Consider the following 19478-nt stretch of genomic DNA (forward strand, 5'->3'; position numbering starts at 1 on the left):
CTGCGTGAAACGATCCGAGCGATCGTGCGAGAAGAGCTGCGCAAGCTATTGCCTTCGGCGCAGCCTCAAGTGGATTCGATCGCCGACATTGTGCGAGAAGAAGTTCGGCAATCGCTTCAAATTCCCCAAGCACCGCTGCCCGAGCCAGAAGCTATGAGCTACGCCGCTGCACTGCGCCGCAACGCTCCTCCCCGTGCACACCAAAACGCCGTCCCATCGCACTTCCGTCGACAGATGCCACCGCCGCCACCACCCCCACCGACGTCATACTGTTCGCCAGCGGCCTAGCGCAATGCACCGAGGAAGACTGACGTCTGGCGCACCCCTGATCATCGCCCGCTCTGCTACCACTGCGGCGAGGCCGGACACACATACCGCCGTTGCAAGTACCGACAGATGGGACTGCGTGGCTTCGCCGTCAATGCACCACGTCCACAGAGAAGAGAACGACCACGTGACATCGCCGACTACCTGACAGGAACTCGGTGGACACCACGAAGCCCTTCGCGTTGACCGTCGCCTAGCCGCCGCTCGTCACCGCACCACCGGCAGTACTCTGGCCCAACGCGGGGCCGGTATCTTAGCCCGTATCCGGGAAACTAAGGGCAGCAACCGATGGAGGTGCGGTTGCTGTGCGACGAACTACCGAAGATCCTCCGACGACGACGACGACGCGACGGAGCTTTCCGAACACAACGCCAACCAGGCAAAGCCCTGACGGCGAAACCTCACTTACCGAAGGTGACCTGACGACGTAACATGGAAGCAGCGGAACAAGCCGCCGCAGCCGTGACCCGACACCACGCCCTAACTGTGATGCGAAACGGTGAACTAGCGACCTCGACGTTCTTATCGACAGCCGCTCTCATCGATACTGGAGCCGACTACTCCGTCATCAGTGGGTCGTTCGCCGCGAAGTTAAAGAAAGTTAGGACAGCTTGGGAAGGCCCTGAAATCCGCACAGCCGGAGGTCATCTCGTAACGCCTGCAGGAATCTGCGCAGCGAGAGTCACCATTAACGGCCGTATTTATCCTACAGACTTCGTAGTCCTACAGCGTTGCTCGAGAGATGTCATCCTTGGCATGGACTTCTTAAGCCTCCATGATGCTGTCATCAACCTAAAAACAAAGTCGATAACGTTATCCACAGAAGAAGCACTACCGCCGCGCACGCCGTCAGGACACCATGCCTTGAATGTGCTGGAAGAACAAGTCACCATTTCGCCTCGCTCAAGCGTCATTATTTCAGTCGGCGCTCCTAAATCACCTGACTTGGAAGGCGTCGTTGAAGGCAGTCAGCATCTGTTGGTCACACGAAATATTTGCGTCGCAAGAAATTGCAGAGCTGCGGGAAGGCAAAGCAACGGTTATGCTCATGAATTTCAGCAATGAGTACAAACATGTGAACAAAGGAACAACGGTCGCATACATCGAAGAAATTGTCGAAGCCACCAGTGCTTTCGCCCTCGCCGATTCTGCGCAACCTGCTTAGAGGAACCAAGCCCCTCCCATAGCTTTCGACGTCAATCCCAGACTTCCAAACGATAAGCAAGAACAGCTCAAGGCCCTGCTTCTGCAATACGAAGATTGCTTTTCGTCATCGAAAATTCGGCAGACCCCAAACACGAAACATCGCATCATAACCGAAGAAAGTGCCAGACCACTCCGTTAGAGTCTGTACAGGGTTTCGACGCGAGAACGTGAGGCCATGAAGAGACAAGTTGATGAAATGCTGCGGGATAACATTATCCAGCCGTCCAAGAGTCCATGGGCATCCCCCGTGGTGTTAGTGAAGAAAAAGAATGGGACCCTACGTTTCTGCGTCGATTATCGCCGCCTGAACAAAATCACAAGAAAGGACGTGTATCCTCTCCCACGAAAAGACGACGCACTTGATCGGCTCCATAACGCCAAGTACTTTTCGTCAATGGACCTCAAGACTGGCTATTGGCAAATCGAAGTCGACGAAAGAGACCGAGAGAAGACGGCGTTTATAACACCGGATGGCCTCTTCGAGTTTAAAGTGATGCCCTTCGGCCTGTGCTCAGCGCCTGCAACTTTTCAACGCGTTATGGATACAGTACTGGCAGGATTGAAGTGGCAGACTTGCCTTGTGTACTTGGACGACGTCGTCGCGTTTTCCTCGAGTTTCGACGAGCATCTTCGGTGCCTTGAAGCTGTACTTCAAGCCATCAAGACGTCCGGACTCACACTGAAGCCAGAAAAGTGGAGATTTGCATATGAGGAGCTCTTGTTTCTGGGGCACGTTATCAGCAAGTCTGGAGTTCATCCCGATCCACGGAAAACAGCCGCCATCGCCGACTTCCCGCCGCCCACTGACAAGAAGGCCGTGCGCCGATTTTTGGGCCTGTGCGCCTATTATAGACGGTTCGTGAAAAACTTCGCCCACATCGCCGATCCTCTCACTAACCTTACCAAGGCCGACGTGGAGTTCAAGTGGGAAACGCCACAGGAACACGCTTTCCAGGAGCTTAAACATCGCCTCCAGACGCCTCCGTTACTTGCCCATTTCGACGAATTCGCCGAGACAGAAATACATACTGACGCAAGCAGCGTAGGTCTCGGCGCCGTTCTTGTGCGCCGACGGTTGACGGACTTGAAAGGGTTATTAGTTACGCCAGCCGATCGCTATCCAAAGCAGAAGCAAATTATTCCACAACAGAAAAGGAGTGCCCCGCCATCATCTGGGCTAAGTCGAAATTTCGCCCCTACCTCTACGGCAGGCCCTTCAAAGTTGTGAGTGATCACCACGCCTTGTGTTGGCTAGCCACCTTGAAGGACCCTTCAGGTCGCCTCGCACGATGGAGCCCGAGACTTCAAGAATAGGACATTACTGTCATTTACAAGTCCGGCAAAAAACACTCCGACGCCGACTGTCTCTCTCGTGCGCCTGTCGACCAACCGCTACCCGACGACCCGGATGACGACTACTTCTTGGGAACGATAACTACCGACGACTTCGTTGAACGACAGCGGGCCGACCCGGAACTTAAGGCCCTAATAGAATACCTCGAAGGCAGGACCGCCGAAGTCCCGAAAGTATTCAAGCGCGCACTTGCGTCGTTCTTTCTACGAAACGGTCTTCTACAAAAGAAAAACTTTTCACCGCTTCGGGCTAAGTACCTCCTTGTGGTGCCTTCAGCTCTGCGACCAGAACTCCTGCAGGCCCTGCACGACGATCCGACGGCAGGGCACCTTGGTGTTTCTCGCACGCTCGCGAGGATACAAAAAAGTACTACTGGCCACGTCTTACCACCGACGTCACTCGTTATGTGAGGGCATGCCGGGACTGTCAGCGACGCAAGACACCACCGACAAGGCCAGCGGGACTTCTCCAGCCAATTGATCCACCTTGCCGACCTTTCCAGCAGATTGGTATGGACCTACTGGGGCCGTTCCCGACGTCGGCTTTCGGAAACAAGTGGATCGTAGTAGCTACCGACTATCTCACCTGCTACGCCGAGACAAAAGCCCTGCCAAAAGGCAGTGCATCCGAGGTAGCTAAGTTCTTCGTAGAAAACATCGTCCTACGTCACGGCGCCCCGGAGGTCCTTATCACCGACAGAGGAACGGCATTCACTGCCGACTTAACTCAAGGGATCTTGGCATACAGCCAAACAAACCACCGCCGAACGACAGCGTACCACCCACAGACCAACGGCCTCACCGAGCGGCTTAACAAGACGATCGCCGACATGCTGTCAATATACGTCGATGTCGAACACAAGACGTGGGACGCCATTCTTCCGTATGTGACCTTCGCATACATCACGGCGGTGCAGGAGACGACGCAGATATCTCCATACAAATTGGTCTACGGAAGGAGCCCAGCAACGACGCTCGATGCCATGTTACCCAACGTCACCGACGAAGAAAACCTCGATGTGAGTGAGTACCTTCAACGCGCCGAAGAAGCCCGACAACTTGCGCGTCTCCATATCAAGAATCAACAGACGACCGACAGCCACCGTTACAATCTTCGACGACGCTTCGTGGAATACCAGCCCGGTGAACGTGTTTGGGTGTGGACGCCGATACGCCGACGTGGACTTAGTGAAAAGCTTCTGCGACGGTACTTCGGACCGTACAGGGTGGTTCGACGTCTCGGCCCACTTGATTACGAAGTTGTCTCCGACGGCATCACGAACTCTCAACGGCGCCGATCGCGACCTGAAGTCGTCCATGTCGCGCGCCTCAAGCCGTTTCATACGCGTTAACAAACTGAAACAGTGTTTTTTTTTGTATTATTGTTGTATCATAATTTATTTATTGTACTTTCTTGCATTATTGTTGTACCTTCATCTTTAGTTAAAGCATCGGGACGATGCCTTTTTTCAGAGAGGGGCAATGCCACGTTCTATTTCCCAAGTTTTTGTTATCGTCCCAAAACACCACACGATTATCAGCGCAAACCGCGCCTGCAGTTTTCGAGAAGGTTCCGGACTGTAGTAGATCATTTGATAAGATCACGCCCACTGTGCGAACGGTACAGATTGTCCTGGAACCTACGCCACCGCCAGCGATAACGCTGGAACATTCGACGGCAAGAGTATAAATGCCGACGCGCTTCGCCGCTTGTCAGTTGTTGATCGAAGGCCGACGCTCTGTTTGCCGCTATCAGTCCGAGACTGCTATCTGTGCAAGACTGCTGCTGTAATTGGACTTTCCGTTTACCGGGCACAGGTTCGCCCAAATAAACAGTTAAATCCCAACACGAAGTCTCCTGTCTTCGGCCACGTCACGACCCCATGACAATATGATTGGTTTCGTACTTGAATATTGTACCCCTGTTTATCTCTCAGTAAATGAAACTCCTCTTAAATGAAACCCATTTTCCTGGTCGCTTCAGGTTTCGTTTAAAAGGAGTCTACTATATGTTTAAAGTAGTATACTAGAATGTTTGAAGTGCTCTGTGGCTGCTAGTGACACAAACATAAAAAAGAATAATGTTTAGAGATTATAAAAGCACATGAGTTATGATCGAGGAAATAAAATTTTAAGCCTTGATTAAAATGAAATCTTCTGGCAGTTGCCGTTGTTGCAGAAATTACAAGATATTTCATCGCGTAGATAAATGTGTTGGTTTCAATGTCTCTTGTGATTTAATGTGCCTAACTGAGCCAAACCCTCAATAAATTCTTGCATTTAACAGCCTGTTTAACGTGTTCAAGATCGTAAACAAATCATTTTAGACAACTGTAGTAGAGATGTCAGTTAGTGTCTTTCCTACCTATTTTTACTGATGTGACAGTTTGAGACATGCCTTTCTTGTGTGTTGTGAACATTTTTATTGCTTTAACTTAATGTAATTATGGCTTTTCATTTGTAATATGACTGCTACGTGTGTGTTCTTGCATGCGTCTGTGTGTATGCATGCTTTATTTTTACAATACACTTATGTTGAAACAATGAGTAGTGTCCTGGATATGATGTAATAGCAAAAAATTTATACTTGGTAGCCTGCTGTGTCCTTGAAAAGCCTTTGACAAGACCTTGAATTTTCGCCTTTGATACATGTGGAAACACTTCGTGAGGACAGTAGTTTAAATTACACTTGCTTTAGAACCTTGTTCTTTCTTTTTTTGTATGTTTTACTGCCCCTTGCTTTACTTACTGAGGTTTAATTTTAAAAATTTATAAGAATTTTTTCTGTGCCTTCATTAGCTTTAGTGACTTGTTTTCTTCAAATGATTTATAAATATTAAGTAATACATATCGAATTTGAAAACATTTTCTAGCTTTCAAGGAGTGCTAATAAACATGAAAGGTTTTGCTGTGGCAATGACCTGTAGTTTTCCTGTAGTGTGTAATGTGGCAAAAATAATTTTCAGCCATTTCAGTGCGCCTGCTCGGATCACACGAAGTTGCCAAGCATTCCGGAAAATGTAAGTATTTGCTGTGTATAAATTTCTTTGTAATCACTTAGTTGAGCAAGAACTGCTGTTGTCAAAAGTGTTCCCTTTTTGTATTGTAAATATTTGTGTGAATGGTAAATGAGAGACAGATATCTTCTACTTTGAAGCAAAATTTGTAAGAATTTGCCTGACTGATATTAAGAGTGCAGATATTCCATGAAAAAATCTGCACTCTTGGCTGGCCTGTTCATGCTGCTTTAACAGGCTTCAACTTTTTCAATTCTACTAGTACTTGACTTCGGCAGAGTTTTCTTCTTGTCCTTTTATGATGCAGGTGAGCTGTAAAGCATGTAAAGTGTGATCACCATTGCAAAATATGGTTAAGGAGTATTTTGCAGACTGCAGAACAGTTCCACTTTTGTTGAGTGGAATTTTTGTTAGACAGTTGCATTCATGTAGTGTTAATTAATAGTCTGTGACCTAATGGCACATAACATATGTAGCAACAACAATAACACAAAGGAAACAAATGATGGGTCCAAAGTAAACTAAGCAGGCCTATTTGCCCTTTCTGCTATTCAAGTGCCCAGGATATGTATGCATAAAGCTCTTCACTTTGCATAAAGCTCTTTATTTTGCAACACTTTTTCCTCTTTGAAATAACTTGTGCTCTCTCATTTCAGAGAAACCTAACAGAATACTTCAATGCAGTTGATGCAACAAATATGATTGTGTTGTTTGCAAGGTATGCTTTTTGTTCTTGATCGAAAACTTATTGCAGTGGCTTAGCAGCTATGTGGTTACACTGCTAAGTATGAGATTGTGTGTGTAATTCTCAGCCATGCAGTCGGCAGTCATGTTTTTATGCAGAAAAAGTGCGAAAATACCTGCTTACATTAGTTTGCATGCTGAAAAGCCCTAGTTGGTCAAAACAAATCCAGAGTTTTGTCATCGTCACTGTGGTATTATTAAATAACACTTGAGAATTTGAACGAAATTTTATTAATGTTTATTCTTGCTTTAGTCCAGTGTATTTCAGTCATTCACTAGGTGATGCCATTCTGGCCATGTTTCATTTGTGTTTAGTATATGTTATTATATGTGGTATTGTCTAAAGGCTGTTTCACATGCCGCGATTGCAGCAAAAAAAATTGTTCTGTTCGCTCCAATCACTCTGTTTGCAACCGTCCCTCATGGCGGTTTCGTTTCACAATGACTGTAAACAGTCCGCGATTTTTGCTCTGTGATTGGAGTGGAGAGTTCTTGCCACTGCTCTTTGTGACAGACACGAATGTAATGCAATAATATGTGCACTATAATATCATGAAGTTTCCGTGAACGGTAACGAAGGGCCCGATTGTTTTGTCATTTAAGAACACTTTCCAGTCTAAATTCATTTTAATATGCACAGCATCGGCCATTACCAAAATGAACACGTCGACTTTATTTCGACGGCTTGGCCAGACCAGCCCTATTTCGACGGGTCCCGACCAAAAATCACTCCCGCCGCTGCGATTGGAGCGAAAATTTCCAACATGTTGGAAGCTCACGGCGGACCGCTGCGGCGGCAGCGAACTGCCCTTTTTTTCGCTGCAAGCTAATTCGCAGCCTGAAAATCGCTACTTTTTGTGTCATGTAAAACAGCCTTAATAAGCCTGTGAGACCAAACCCTATATTCGTGAAAATATTTGGTTGTTTACACTCTCATACAAGGACAGAGAAAGAAATATAAACAGCTTGGCACATTAGTGCTCCGCTGTTCCCATTGGTTTTCATCGTGCTCTTACCTTGGTGGCAATGAAAACACTAGGGTCGGCTTTGAATGTACACACATGTATCATGGATGACTCGAGTGTCTTTTTTTTTTACTTCCAGCCAGGCTATAAATGCTTAAAAAGAAATTTGAACAGGGGAGTACATCATCGCCACACTTTTTGCATTTATTTTCGTCATGATTGTATGTCCTGTTTTGATCGCTTTCTATGGGATAGTCCGACATACAAACATGTCTGCGCATATAACAATTGTACATAGTTTTAGTGTCATTTTACAGCATTTTGCTCAATAAAATATTTTCTTTGCATGCTTCGCATGACATCGATTCCCATGGTGCGTGGAATCTGTCATTTTTTTTTTTTTAATTTTGCATAACCAAGCAACTTGTCATGTGATGGTGGCTTTCGTCACTTTTCATGTCGTTTACTGCCATTGCTTGGATTTGTGTACATATGGTGTTGGCCTTCATTTACTACTGTATTCAGAAGTGGGCCTTAACTTCAAGCTGCAAGTTGACTTGGTCAAGTCTGGCTTACGTGAGCCTGAGATAAGTGTGCTCAAGACACTCATTATATTTCCTTTAGGTGTGTTCATGTTGAGCATTATTCAGCCATTCAAGTCGCATCATGATTTCAAGTGAAAGTGGGCTGGAATAACAAGTTATGTGTTCTCATTTTACTGTAAATTGATACCAGAGCAACTCAGTTACGTTCACTTCATTACTTGTGCAGCATGCTGCATGAGCGGAGGATCCTGATCACCTCAAGGCGCCTCAGCAGGCTAAGTGCCTGTGTCCAGGCTGCGAATGCTCTTATTTACCCAATGGAATGGTGAGTAGCTATATTTCCTACTTGAATTTGCAATTAAATAGTCTGCTAGTGTGGAAAGAGTACTTAGATGCATGTGTATAATTTGTGGCTGCATTACTGTTTTAGTGAGCTTGCATTGGGCTCAGTATAAATGTAGGGCTTCGATGAATTTTCTTGTTGCCTTTACTCTTTCACTATTATGAGGAAGAGCCATTGCCCCGCCGCGGTGGTCTAGTGGCTAAGGTACTCGGCTGCTGACCAGCAGGTCGCGGGTTCGGATCCCGGCTGCGGCGGCTGCATTTCCGATGGAGGCGGAAATGTTGTAGGCCCGTGTGCTCAGATTTGGGTGCACGTAAAAGAACCCCAAGTTGGTCGAAATTTCCGGAGCCCTCCACTACGGCGTCTCTCATAATCATATGGTGGTTTTGGGACGTTAAACCCCACATATCAATCTATCAATCGAGGAAGAGCCATGGTTTAAGTATGCTATGTGGATAGAACTTCTTTTCTTGTCATACCGTTTAATAAACCGTTCTCAGTGCATTGTTTGATAATGTGGTGATGTGTTCATTGCTCAGTTGCTCGATTCTTCCGAGCAATCTAAACCACTGCTAAATACACATGCATACAGTACATTTAGCAGAAATTTTTCTAATGATGGGTTTGGTGTCTGCATAGTGTGCGCTGGGTTATGATGGAGGTCAGTGACCTACAAGTTGCATCTACAATATGAATTCAACCATCTGCTTTTGGTGCTCTTTAAGGAGCAGATGAATTTAAATACAGATGGACAAGAACATTCTTCATCACGTGCTTGTGGGGACTGGCAGTAGAAATGCCTTGTAGGCAACACGGCAGATCTTGAGGCAACAAATAACTTGGATAAATAACTATAATAATTTTATAGTATGATGTATACTATTTGTATTTCATTACTTTTTATGTGTTTTTGGGGAGGTATATTTCTCCTAAACTGGGAGAGTTACAAAGTAAACCAGAATACCACAATGATCTGGAATCGTAACTGTGTGCAGTACAACAAAAATGGATGTTTTAAACTAGTCGAACAAAAGCTATGTTATGTCGAACATTCGTGAGCGACATCTCAGCTCGACATTCACTCACTTGCAAATGTTTGACATAGTATAACTATTGTTAAAATGTACCTAGAAGATCCATCTTTGCTATACATCACAAATTTTAGATTCTAGCATGATTTGATAGGGCGATTTACTTTGTAACTGTCTCATTTTAGGAAGAATTTCACTCGTCAAAAGGCACGTGAAAAATTTTGTATTTTAAAAAGTGAAAGTTGAAGTAAAAAAATAATCGCGTATTTGAAATCGGCCCCGCCCTTATATGTAAACTCTGCAAGTTTCATCAAACTGATTAGAGATTTAAAGAAATTTATTAGCAGTGCCTTTAGTTAAACCACACTTGACTCTCATCATTTTTCTTGCTCGGACATATTAAATAAGAGAACATGGTGGGTTTGGTTGGTGTAATTGGCAGTGCTGTTCTAATTAGAGATGCCAAGGGAGAAAGTAGGTATTTAGCTTTTAAGGTTGTTGCGATTACTTGTCTGAATTTCTGCTTGTGGTTTTACCACCACTGTGGTAATCTGGCAGGTTGAAGCTGCTTCCCCACTTTTTTTTCCACAATTCATTGTTCCAATGCTCTTGAGGCCATTGTAGCTCGCTCTCTTTTCTCTCATTTGCTCCCTCATTGCTCAAGTGCTTTTTTTCTTTTTTCCTCACACTTGGCTGACCTGTTTTCACTGGTTTGTAAGCATCAGTGTACTTTCTAGAGGCCTTGGAGCTTTCAAGACGCATATATCTCGCCTCTGTTCATCCAAACTCCCAATGAGGTTATTAGGATTGTGATCATGAGGATGGTGCTAGTTGTTAGCAAACGTTGCAATTTTCATTGATTAGGCACTCTTAAAGAGCCTACTTTTTTTCATCAAGTACCTTACAAACAGCATGAATCTTGACCGAACGGAAGGTTGCTATGCTGTTGTTGGACTGTAGACTCTCATTAAATGAAACCTGAAGGGGCCAGGTAAATATATTCCTTTTAATAGAAGTTCTATTAACTGAGAGAGATTAACAAAGATGTACAATACAAATACGAAACCAATCATATTAGAGGCAGGTGTTCATTGAAGCAGCAGTTCCATTTAACAGATTTTTGTTTAATGAGAGTGTACTGAATGTACTATTGTATGTAATACATTTTGCAATAGGCAGTACTTCAGTATCAGATTCATGAGTACAGGCGCTGTAGCTCAATTGCTAAAGCAACAGTTGTGTTAACCAGAGGTTGTTGGTCTGGTCCTTACCTCTGGCAAGTTGTTTTTTCATCAACTTTGATTCATTTCCATTTATGTCGTAATTGATATGCTGTAGCTAAAAACTATAAGTAATGTCACTCACGCTTTCCTTGGTTTCATTTTCCTTTGGCTTCTGGCTTCATTAGGTTTTGTCTAACAAATGAATGAGCCCCTCCGTCTATCCCCCTAAAATTGAATTTATTGATACAGCTAGTGGCTTTACGAGTATACTAGCTATTAGTGCATTATAGTAATGACACCATATATTGAAAGAATGCAGGCGAGGAACTATATTTGGGTTAACTTTATTATTTTTTTGAATTGTTACTTCTGAGAAAAAAATATTTAAACGTGGCATTGCTGGAAACTTTACTTGGTATCTCGATCGGATAACTTGGTACAACAAGAATGTGCTTAATGATTGTATTACGTTATGTCTACTTTCAATGACTGCCTAAAAATATTCTTGTTTGCGTGTTTTAATGTTGACTTCCTTAATTTTTTTTACAGGCAGCACATATACATCCCAGTTCTTCCTAACCATCTTCTTGACTACCTCAGGTTTGTTCGAATTGCTTTCTACTCATCATAGTTCACATTTCTGACTACAGTAATCCAGTCTCCTAGACTTTTAGTACTGTTGGAAGCTGTTTGAAAGACCACTGACTGCCAGATTTTTATTTTTGACTACTATATTTTGATGATGTGGGGAGCCTGTTAAAAAATCATGAAGTTGGATGTGAAAGGATTTAATATTATTAAGTTCTAATAAAAAAAAAAAAGGAAAGAAAGGCTGGTGCCCCACCGTTATCTAGTGTTCCAACCATGGGAAGTTTTGCATACACATGATCTTATAAGACCATGTGTACACTAACTTGACATGGTTGGAAGCACTGTTTTTGTATGAATGCCCCACATGCACTAAGGAATAGAGCAGTGAGTTTACTGCTATATAAGCCAGTGGTGACACACGCATGTTTGTGGCCCATCTGAAATGCCTTGTCTATGATTAGATATCTAGCACAAAGCAACATACAGCAAACCTGCCTGCTCAACCCGTAGGTCATGGTCAAGACTAGGTGCCCTCCAAAAAATATTCTTTGCTATAGGCCTACTCTTTAGCTCCCAGCCAGAACCACCTAATTTACAGCTTAAAGGGACGGACAACTGCCTAGAACATAAAATGAGATGACTGCAGGAATGCAAAGATAGTTCCTTATTGTGACTCAAACCAACCCTGTTTTTCTCATGAAAAGTGGAGTTATATATTTACTTCTTCATTGAAAATCGTGAAATTAGGCTGTGGTGCTACTTGGTGGCAGAAACTTCAGTTATCCGATGTACCCTCTCATGTGACCATCAACCAGTGTACGCGTTCAACAATTTTTCTGTTAGTATTGAAATATTGTTTGGTTTTTTATAGTAAAAAATATCACTCCATAAAAATGTACATATGGGCTTGCGTTAGTAGTACAGTGGAACCTAGATTATACGTTCACCGGTTTCGCGACGACTCGCATTTTACGATGAATCGGTTAGGTCCCGGCAAAATCCCCATAGAAATAATGTATTAAAGCCTTGGTTGTACGACGCAGTTTTACGCCGACCCCGGATCTTATGATGACATTCAGATTTAGACCAAAAGAAAAAAGAACGCCTTTACTCGAATCAAGCGTGGACCAAATATTCACGAGTGCAAAATATAAACTTGGGTTCCCTTAGGTTGACGATTAGAAAAGTAGCGAGCAAGACAGATGGCTTCTTAGAATGGAAAATTTATTCTCCTGGAAGTTCATGCCCTTCTACACACGCCACAATCATGTGTGCACGTATCTGGGGTCTTTACTACTTAGTCAAGCTCTATCGACACAAAGCTCCGGCCGGTCGAAAAGCTGATATTTATACATTTTCGGTCCGTGGAAACATTTTCTGGTCGATATACAGCTCATCTGCTTTGTCACACTCGCAGTCACAAGATTGCGGACGCATAAAGGCGCGATGCAGCTGCTTTGACTGTGAAAGATTACTTCCACTTGACGTCGTTGTTCATACCAACAGCGGGACATCACTAGTTGCATTTTACAAGGCCTCAATTACAATGTGCATAGCTCAGTTGCACACGAAGGCATTCTGCCCACACTCATGGTCGGTCGCCATTATGTGATAGTGATGATACTCTGTCTGACTCTTCTGACAGGAGGCTGTTGGCAATACGGTTTCGGTTTCATTTTCACGTGCAGGCGATTTTCGGACTCTATTTATCGGTAGAAAGGTGCTCATTGGACTCAATTTTTTTTAAACTTGAGAATAGAGATTCGCTCGCAGTTCTTTCAACTAAGTTACGCTGCCATTAGCTGTCGCTGGCAAGAATAATTTAATCTACCTTTCTATCAGAGGCACAAGGTCGTGTCATGAGCTTATTTAGGTGGTTTATACCCATTTTTTGGGGCAAGGCTGAGTGTCACTGCTATATTCTTAGTTTTTCAATTATACGACGTTTTCGCGTGGTCCCCTGACAGTCGTATAATTGGTGTTTCACTGTGCCCAGTAAAGTGGCGCTGCCTTCGCATGACGTAATGATCCCATGCTCGTCAGCGGGTCCTAAGCAACTTTTCTGCGTGCTCATGAAACCATGCACGTATTTTCTGGGTCGCTAAGATTTTCGAGCGACATGGTTTTTCCGCCTACAATTTGTCTCAGAAATGACATGTACTGCTAGTGGGCACGACCACGCATATGCGCCGTGACATTTTCGGTCACTTGGTTTGGCTCGTGTGTTGATAGAGTAATGACGATAGGACAAGCCATCCACGACACAGGTGCAACAACCTTGGGCGCAGGCGCTCGCAACATGCTACAAGTACAGAAAAGTTGTATAAAGCAACATCGTCTCATTATAGCTGCTTGTTATTTCCAAGAATAGTTGTAAAGCTGACAATAATTGTGGTTACGCATAGTTACAGGACGTTCTGCAAAACAGAACGACAGCATGCACAAGTCACCAGAAAGGCTACCGGCATCGCCATTAGTTCACGGCGTTGTTGGATGAAAGGGCTCATCTGTGCTCAGAACCTTTTAGATTGAAAAATACTGCTTATAAAATAACTACGGGCTTCTGGGATTAACTACTACTGCAGCTATAAATGCTACGAAGGGGTAAGCTTTCAGTTGCGCCGGAAAAAACTGGGTAAAGAAAAATCGGTTGTCTGTCCCTTTGATGTCAAAGCAGAGGAGGGCGAACGAAGTCTCCTATTGTGCTAGTCTTGGAGATGTTGCTGGGGCTCTGCAAACTTGTTTTTAAGACATCAACTATACTAGTTGAATGGGTGAAATATCAGAGAGAACCAGAGAAGCCACTTAAAATGTTGTACAACTGTCGTTGTTACGAAGTCCTGTAGTTTACAGATTAGCACGTTTGTGTACTTCAGGGCCATATTAAAATATATTCCAGGCTATTTTAGGGACTAATATTCAATTAGAGGTGCCTATGTATTCAATAGAATAGAGAGATCAATTGCCTTCTAATTAATAACAGTACTGATATCCGATTATAATATACATAGCTGTATTGAGATACAGACAGTTTACTGTCTTTCTTGTCACAGCATTAATACTTTATTGCTTGTTCATGAATACACTTTACTCTCATAGTGCTTTGATTGCATTAGCTTTTGCATAAATGTCAGTATGGTGGCATAAGTGGCAGTTGCAGCTTGCCAATGGCTTAGGATTTGAACATGTCATAGGAATGATCATTCTGATTAGGCTTTGATGTTATAGAAGTTCATTCAGCTTGTTTGCTTTCTTTTTAATTTTCTTTTTCAGTGCTCCAATGCCATTCCTTATTGGTGTTCCAGCAGTCACACTAGCAGTGAGTAAAATTTTTAAGGGTATAATTGGTTTCACCTTAGCATTTGTGATGGCCAAACTGCATAGAAGAGTGTCCACAAAGGGCCCTGTAACCAGTTGCATACATCCTCTGGCCAGTGCTTGCGTGCCTTAACGACCAGCCGCTTTTTGAGCAACGAACCTTGCAATGCCAGAAATATTGAGCTCGATGCCAGAAACGACAAAAGCACTGATGAAGTTTCTGTGAGCCACTCGCCTCATTGAACGATTATTACACTTGTATATTTGCATGTGTGTACATTACTGCCAACCTGCCTCCCTCTCTCATTCTTTTCTTCCTGACTTTTCTGTCTCCTTTTGTGCTTTCCCTAACGCAAGGCAGCAAACTGATACCAGTTTTATATTTAACCTGCCTGCCTTTCTGCATCACATTTCTCTCTCTCTCTTGTGGTGTAGCACATGCAAATTTCGTAATTTTTTTGTCAGTAACACCATAACTTTGTATAATTAATACACAATTTAATGTATTCTTTAATAGAAACTGCCTAGTAGCACATCACTTGGAGCTGTGGCCCACTGCTCGTGCAAACTATTTTTGTAAGGCAGTGGAATCTATTTACAGTAGGTACTGATGTAGGAGACAGTTCGGTAAAATAACAATCATTGTGCTTACATTGAAACAGTGCTTGATCAGAAAATGGGATCGTGGTAATCTATATAAGAGACGCCATATATAAGGGACAAGAACTACTTTTATGTGCTTCTCTTCTACAGAAATGGAGCATGATCATGTTAATTGAAATTGGCATAGCATATTCTGAATGATATTTAATGCATACTTTAAGACTCCCTCTCACCCCCCCCCCCCCCCGAATAACTTACACATATTTACATACACTTTCTTTTTTTGTGTGTGTGATAATGTTGCTAATTATCAGCTAGAGAAAGGTATTCACAATTTACAGACATATTTACACATAATAAATATAAAGTCACACTTGCAGTTACATTTTGAAAGCAGCATTCAACAGAATCTCTCGGCAATGAGTACAAGTCTTTCACTTTTTGGGGCTTTTTATCAAAAACTGCAAGACAGCTCCCAGTATATAAAATTGGTTACTGACATTAGACTGTAAGCCATGAAAAAGCTGTAATTGAACCCCAAAATTTGTAATATTATGAAATTGGTTCCTAAAAATACATTTAAATTGCAGGTGTGAGACAGCTGCGCATATTGCGCATTCTTGATACATTTCTATTTATTTGTGCCAAGCTGTTCCAAAAGCGCGAAAATTGTGCCGAACTGCTCCAATACAGCCTCGAAAGCAAAAATTTTGATCCCAACATCAGCTCTAGTGGGGAAAAAAAAGGCAGAGTTGACTTATAAAATGCAACCAAGCGTGTTCTGTTTTATTTTTTTTTTTACTTGGCACTGTTCTGATGACAAATGTTCCCAAGGTGCTGCCATAATCTCCTCTAAACTGTTGTAAAATAGGTGACCCCGCAAAAATGGGCTGCCGTGCATCAAGTGTGCTGCTTCTACTAGCTAGGCTGTGTGTTCTGGTGCCACTGTCGCCTAGCGAAAACCACCGAGTCGGGTGGTTTTCGGCAGGGTTGACTATCAGGTTCTTTGTTGTGCTTAGCGCATTTCTTCGGTCACTGCAGTTTTCATGTCGACACTGCTGCATGCAGTCACCTACGCGTGCGCGTTTGCCGTGAGCCAGTAACTGTAAACGTGGAGCCATTTTCCTGCATCTGACACGTCTCCTGGATGCTCTGGGGCGTGCACATGGGTTCTCATGTGGGTTCTGTGAGCGACAGAACATGTGCAACCCATTCGCCGTTTACGCCCATTAGCTACTAAGTTATTCAGATAATCAAGTTCTCATTGCATACTGCATTTAAAAAAGCCATTGCACGTGAACTCCACATATTGGTGTCTGGAGGTAGAGAGAAACACTTGGTTATTTGTAAAGCCGTGGTGACAGAACACGCATTCAAAGCATTTTAAACAATATCGATGGGTACCTCGGCACTTTATTCGTGACTCATGTACGTCGGCGATCACGTGGCACAGATGAACAATGATTTGCCATTGCTCCATTTTGTAAGGCTTTGTTTTTTTTATTTTCGATCTGTGTTTTGGGTGGCGGCCATTCCAATCGGTGTGACTGGTGAACTTCGTTTTATTTTTTTTCTTCTTGCAATAAAACCGGCCTCTGTACATTCAGCGGTTCATTTGCGTGGACATGAATTTTTTACCTGCATTGTGGGAGTCGCGTAGCAGCGCATGCGGCAATCGCAAGCGCAGCAGACTTGAAGGTGGTCCCGCACGAGTTGGCCGTGAATGGCGGTGCAGTGCGCTTTTGTTGTCTGTTAAAAGTTTGCAGTACACTTGACGCTGTCATGTCACGCTTTTTTTAAGCGAAGGCCCACTGTTACGTAACTACGTTTCTCGTGCGAATCACAATTTTTACATTTCCTTTGAGTGTGATGTGTTTTCTTTCTAAATGTTTCCTGGGAACCTAGTTTTCAACAAAACCTTTTTTAAATATTTTTTAAACTTTAATTTTTTTAGAACATGTTTGTTACGAGGGCTCGATAGGCCATGGGCTATGTAAAAAGATATTGCAGCTCATGCTTGCGACAATTTTTTCAAAAACATCTTTCAAAATGTGTTTCAGTGTTATGTGTATTTTTAGCCTGTTGAAATATGCACGGATGCCCCCACGTTGCTAAAAATTTGTCTTTTCAAGTTCTCAGGACGACATATTAAATGCCACTAGCTGCTCCAAAGGAAGGTTCTTCTTCTCTCAAATTGAAATTTTGCTGCTCCAAAAACTGTTCCCAATTTAGGCTCAGCCATTTCATGCCTGAAATTGCCATTTTGGAAAAATATTAAATTGTACAAAGAAAGTTTGTGCAATGCCTGTTGAAAAAGCGTCTAAATTTTAGCCACTGATAGGAAATCACTAAGATTGTGCTCGCCACGCTCCGTGGCAAAATCAACGTGTACACAGCCGGGCTAGACCAGGCTAGACTACATCTGCGCGCTCGCTTCTTATGGCCTTCGCATCGGGTGTAGTATGTACATGCCTCTCGCCGCTGCTTTGAGGGGGGGGGGGGGGCTGCGACTCTTACCTTCTTCTGCCGCTCGGTGCAGCGCGCACAATGCCGGTACATGAGTTAGGGCACGCTTCTCCACCCACACTTAGTGATTCTAGGTTCAAAATGAATTTGAAACAAAAAGTGACTTGGTCAAATAATTTCAAATTGAATTTGAATAGTATATGTCACATAATATAAAGAAAAGGAGCACATTTGTCATGACCCAACTAACTTGCAAAATATGTCTTTTTAATTAAAACAAGGAATGGGCAGATAATATTTTTGATTCGAAAGAAATGGAAGCAACCTTGAATGGTAGTAGGACTTGATTTCAGTAAACTGCAAGTGATAACCTGTCAAATATGTTATGTCTAAAATTTAACGTACTTGTAATATATAAACTAGTATAACAAGCTTTTAAAATATAAAAATTGATGAATTGATATTAGTATAGATTCATTTACCCTTGAAGCGGGGCTTTGCAGCAGTGTGAATGTTTTCAGGATAGGTGTATTCATCATATAGCACTCCTCAACTGCAGTGAAAACACTTTCACAGGGTAATTTGCACCTATTTGTTCATTTTGAATACATTGAAATTTCCAGTAAGTTTGCGCCAAAGTTAATTCTAAGGTTGCAACATTCGCTCGAGTCTTTGATGTGCGGGAATATTTGTACAAGCCTAGAAATCACAGATACATATGAATACAGACTCGTAATGTAGGATAGAAATGTCGACATTGCACTTTGGTGGAATGTTAAGGAAAGAGCAGGCAGTGCCTTGGTAGCCTTTATATTCCAGTCTAAGAAAGATCTGCAATATTTCTGCGGTGTTTCAGAAAGTCTAAAAATTTCTTGGCTTTCCATTACTACATTGACCAGAAGCTTTTACAAGTAACATCACCGCCACCTCTTTTACATTTTGTCATTTCTCACTTGACGTTCAAATGGTGAAGTGATAGGATGCATTCGTGCCACTTACTCTGGCTTATAAGTAAGAGTTTTTTTGCTCAATTCCAGAGGGTGTCTAAAAGTGAGCTTGGTGAAGTGGTTATCCTGGACGTTGACAACAACAAGGTGGAAACCCCCTTCAAGGATGTGGAAACACTTCCAAGTGAAATTGTGAGTAGCATGTGATAAAGATTTAAGTTGACAAATGTACAATGTCTATGCAGCATTCTGCATCCTTCATGATTCATTTTTCTGCAAATATGCAGAATAGCTCTGTTAATAGCACTGTACTGCTGCATATGGGGATGCTAAAAAGATCTCAGCCATGAGTTTATCCTTATGCAGTATACATTCATTTGTTAGAAAAAATATTGTACAAGGACTGAATTATCAATCGGGGGGATTTCGCAGTGCTCTAGCATCCTTTCTTGCTAGAGACAAGTATGGGTAGGAACTGAACCAGTTTTCATCTGTGAATTGTACTCCTTCAGTGATACTTGTTTATTGTTTGATCATGCAGAAATATTTATGAGAAAAACAAACTCAAGCATGGGTGATTTCCAAGTTATAAGAAGCCTGGTTTCATGTTAATTCATTAAACCTATGTAAAACCTGCCGCTTTTTTATTTTCAATAGCCAGTAACAATAGGCGCATGTGGCTCTGAATGATCGAGCTACTTTATAATTCACGTTCTTCTCCTTAATTGTATATGGTTGTTCGAAAAGTGCAAGTACACTTTTTGCACAAATCTATGCTAGCTCTTCTGTTTTGTATATG

At 43.0% G+C, this 19478-nt stretch overlaps 1 protein-coding gene across 4 annotated transcripts in view; it reads left to right on the top strand.

Annotated features, from left to right (window-relative positions):
- LOC119161619 (DENN domain-containing protein 1A) overlaps nucleotides 1-19478 on the top strand; it is a 155641-nt gene that overhangs the window by 14849 nt on the left and 121314 nt on the right. For all 4 annotated transcript variants that reach the window (XM_075878892.1, XM_075878894.1, XM_037414189.2 and 1 more), the window contains exons 8-13: nucleotides 5853-5906; nucleotides 6560-6621; nucleotides 8384-8482; nucleotides 11304-11354; nucleotides 14619-14664; nucleotides 18770-18871. In XM_075878892.1, coding sequence (XP_075735007.1) covers nucleotides 5853-5906; nucleotides 6560-6621; nucleotides 8384-8482; nucleotides 11304-11354; nucleotides 14619-14664; nucleotides 18770-18871 — 414 coding nt within the window. The remainder of the gene's footprint in view (nucleotides 1-5852; nucleotides 5907-6559; nucleotides 6622-8383; nucleotides 8483-11303; nucleotides 11355-14618; nucleotides 14665-18769; nucleotides 18872-19478) is intronic.

The sequence above is a fragment of the Rhipicephalus microplus genome, chromosome X, assembly GCF_043290135.1.
Source record: "Rhipicephalus microplus isolate Deutch F79 chromosome X, USDA_Rmic, whole genome shotgun sequence".
NCBI classification, from domain to species: Eukaryota; Metazoa; Arthropoda; class Arachnida; order Ixodida; family Ixodidae; genus Rhipicephalus; species Rhipicephalus microplus.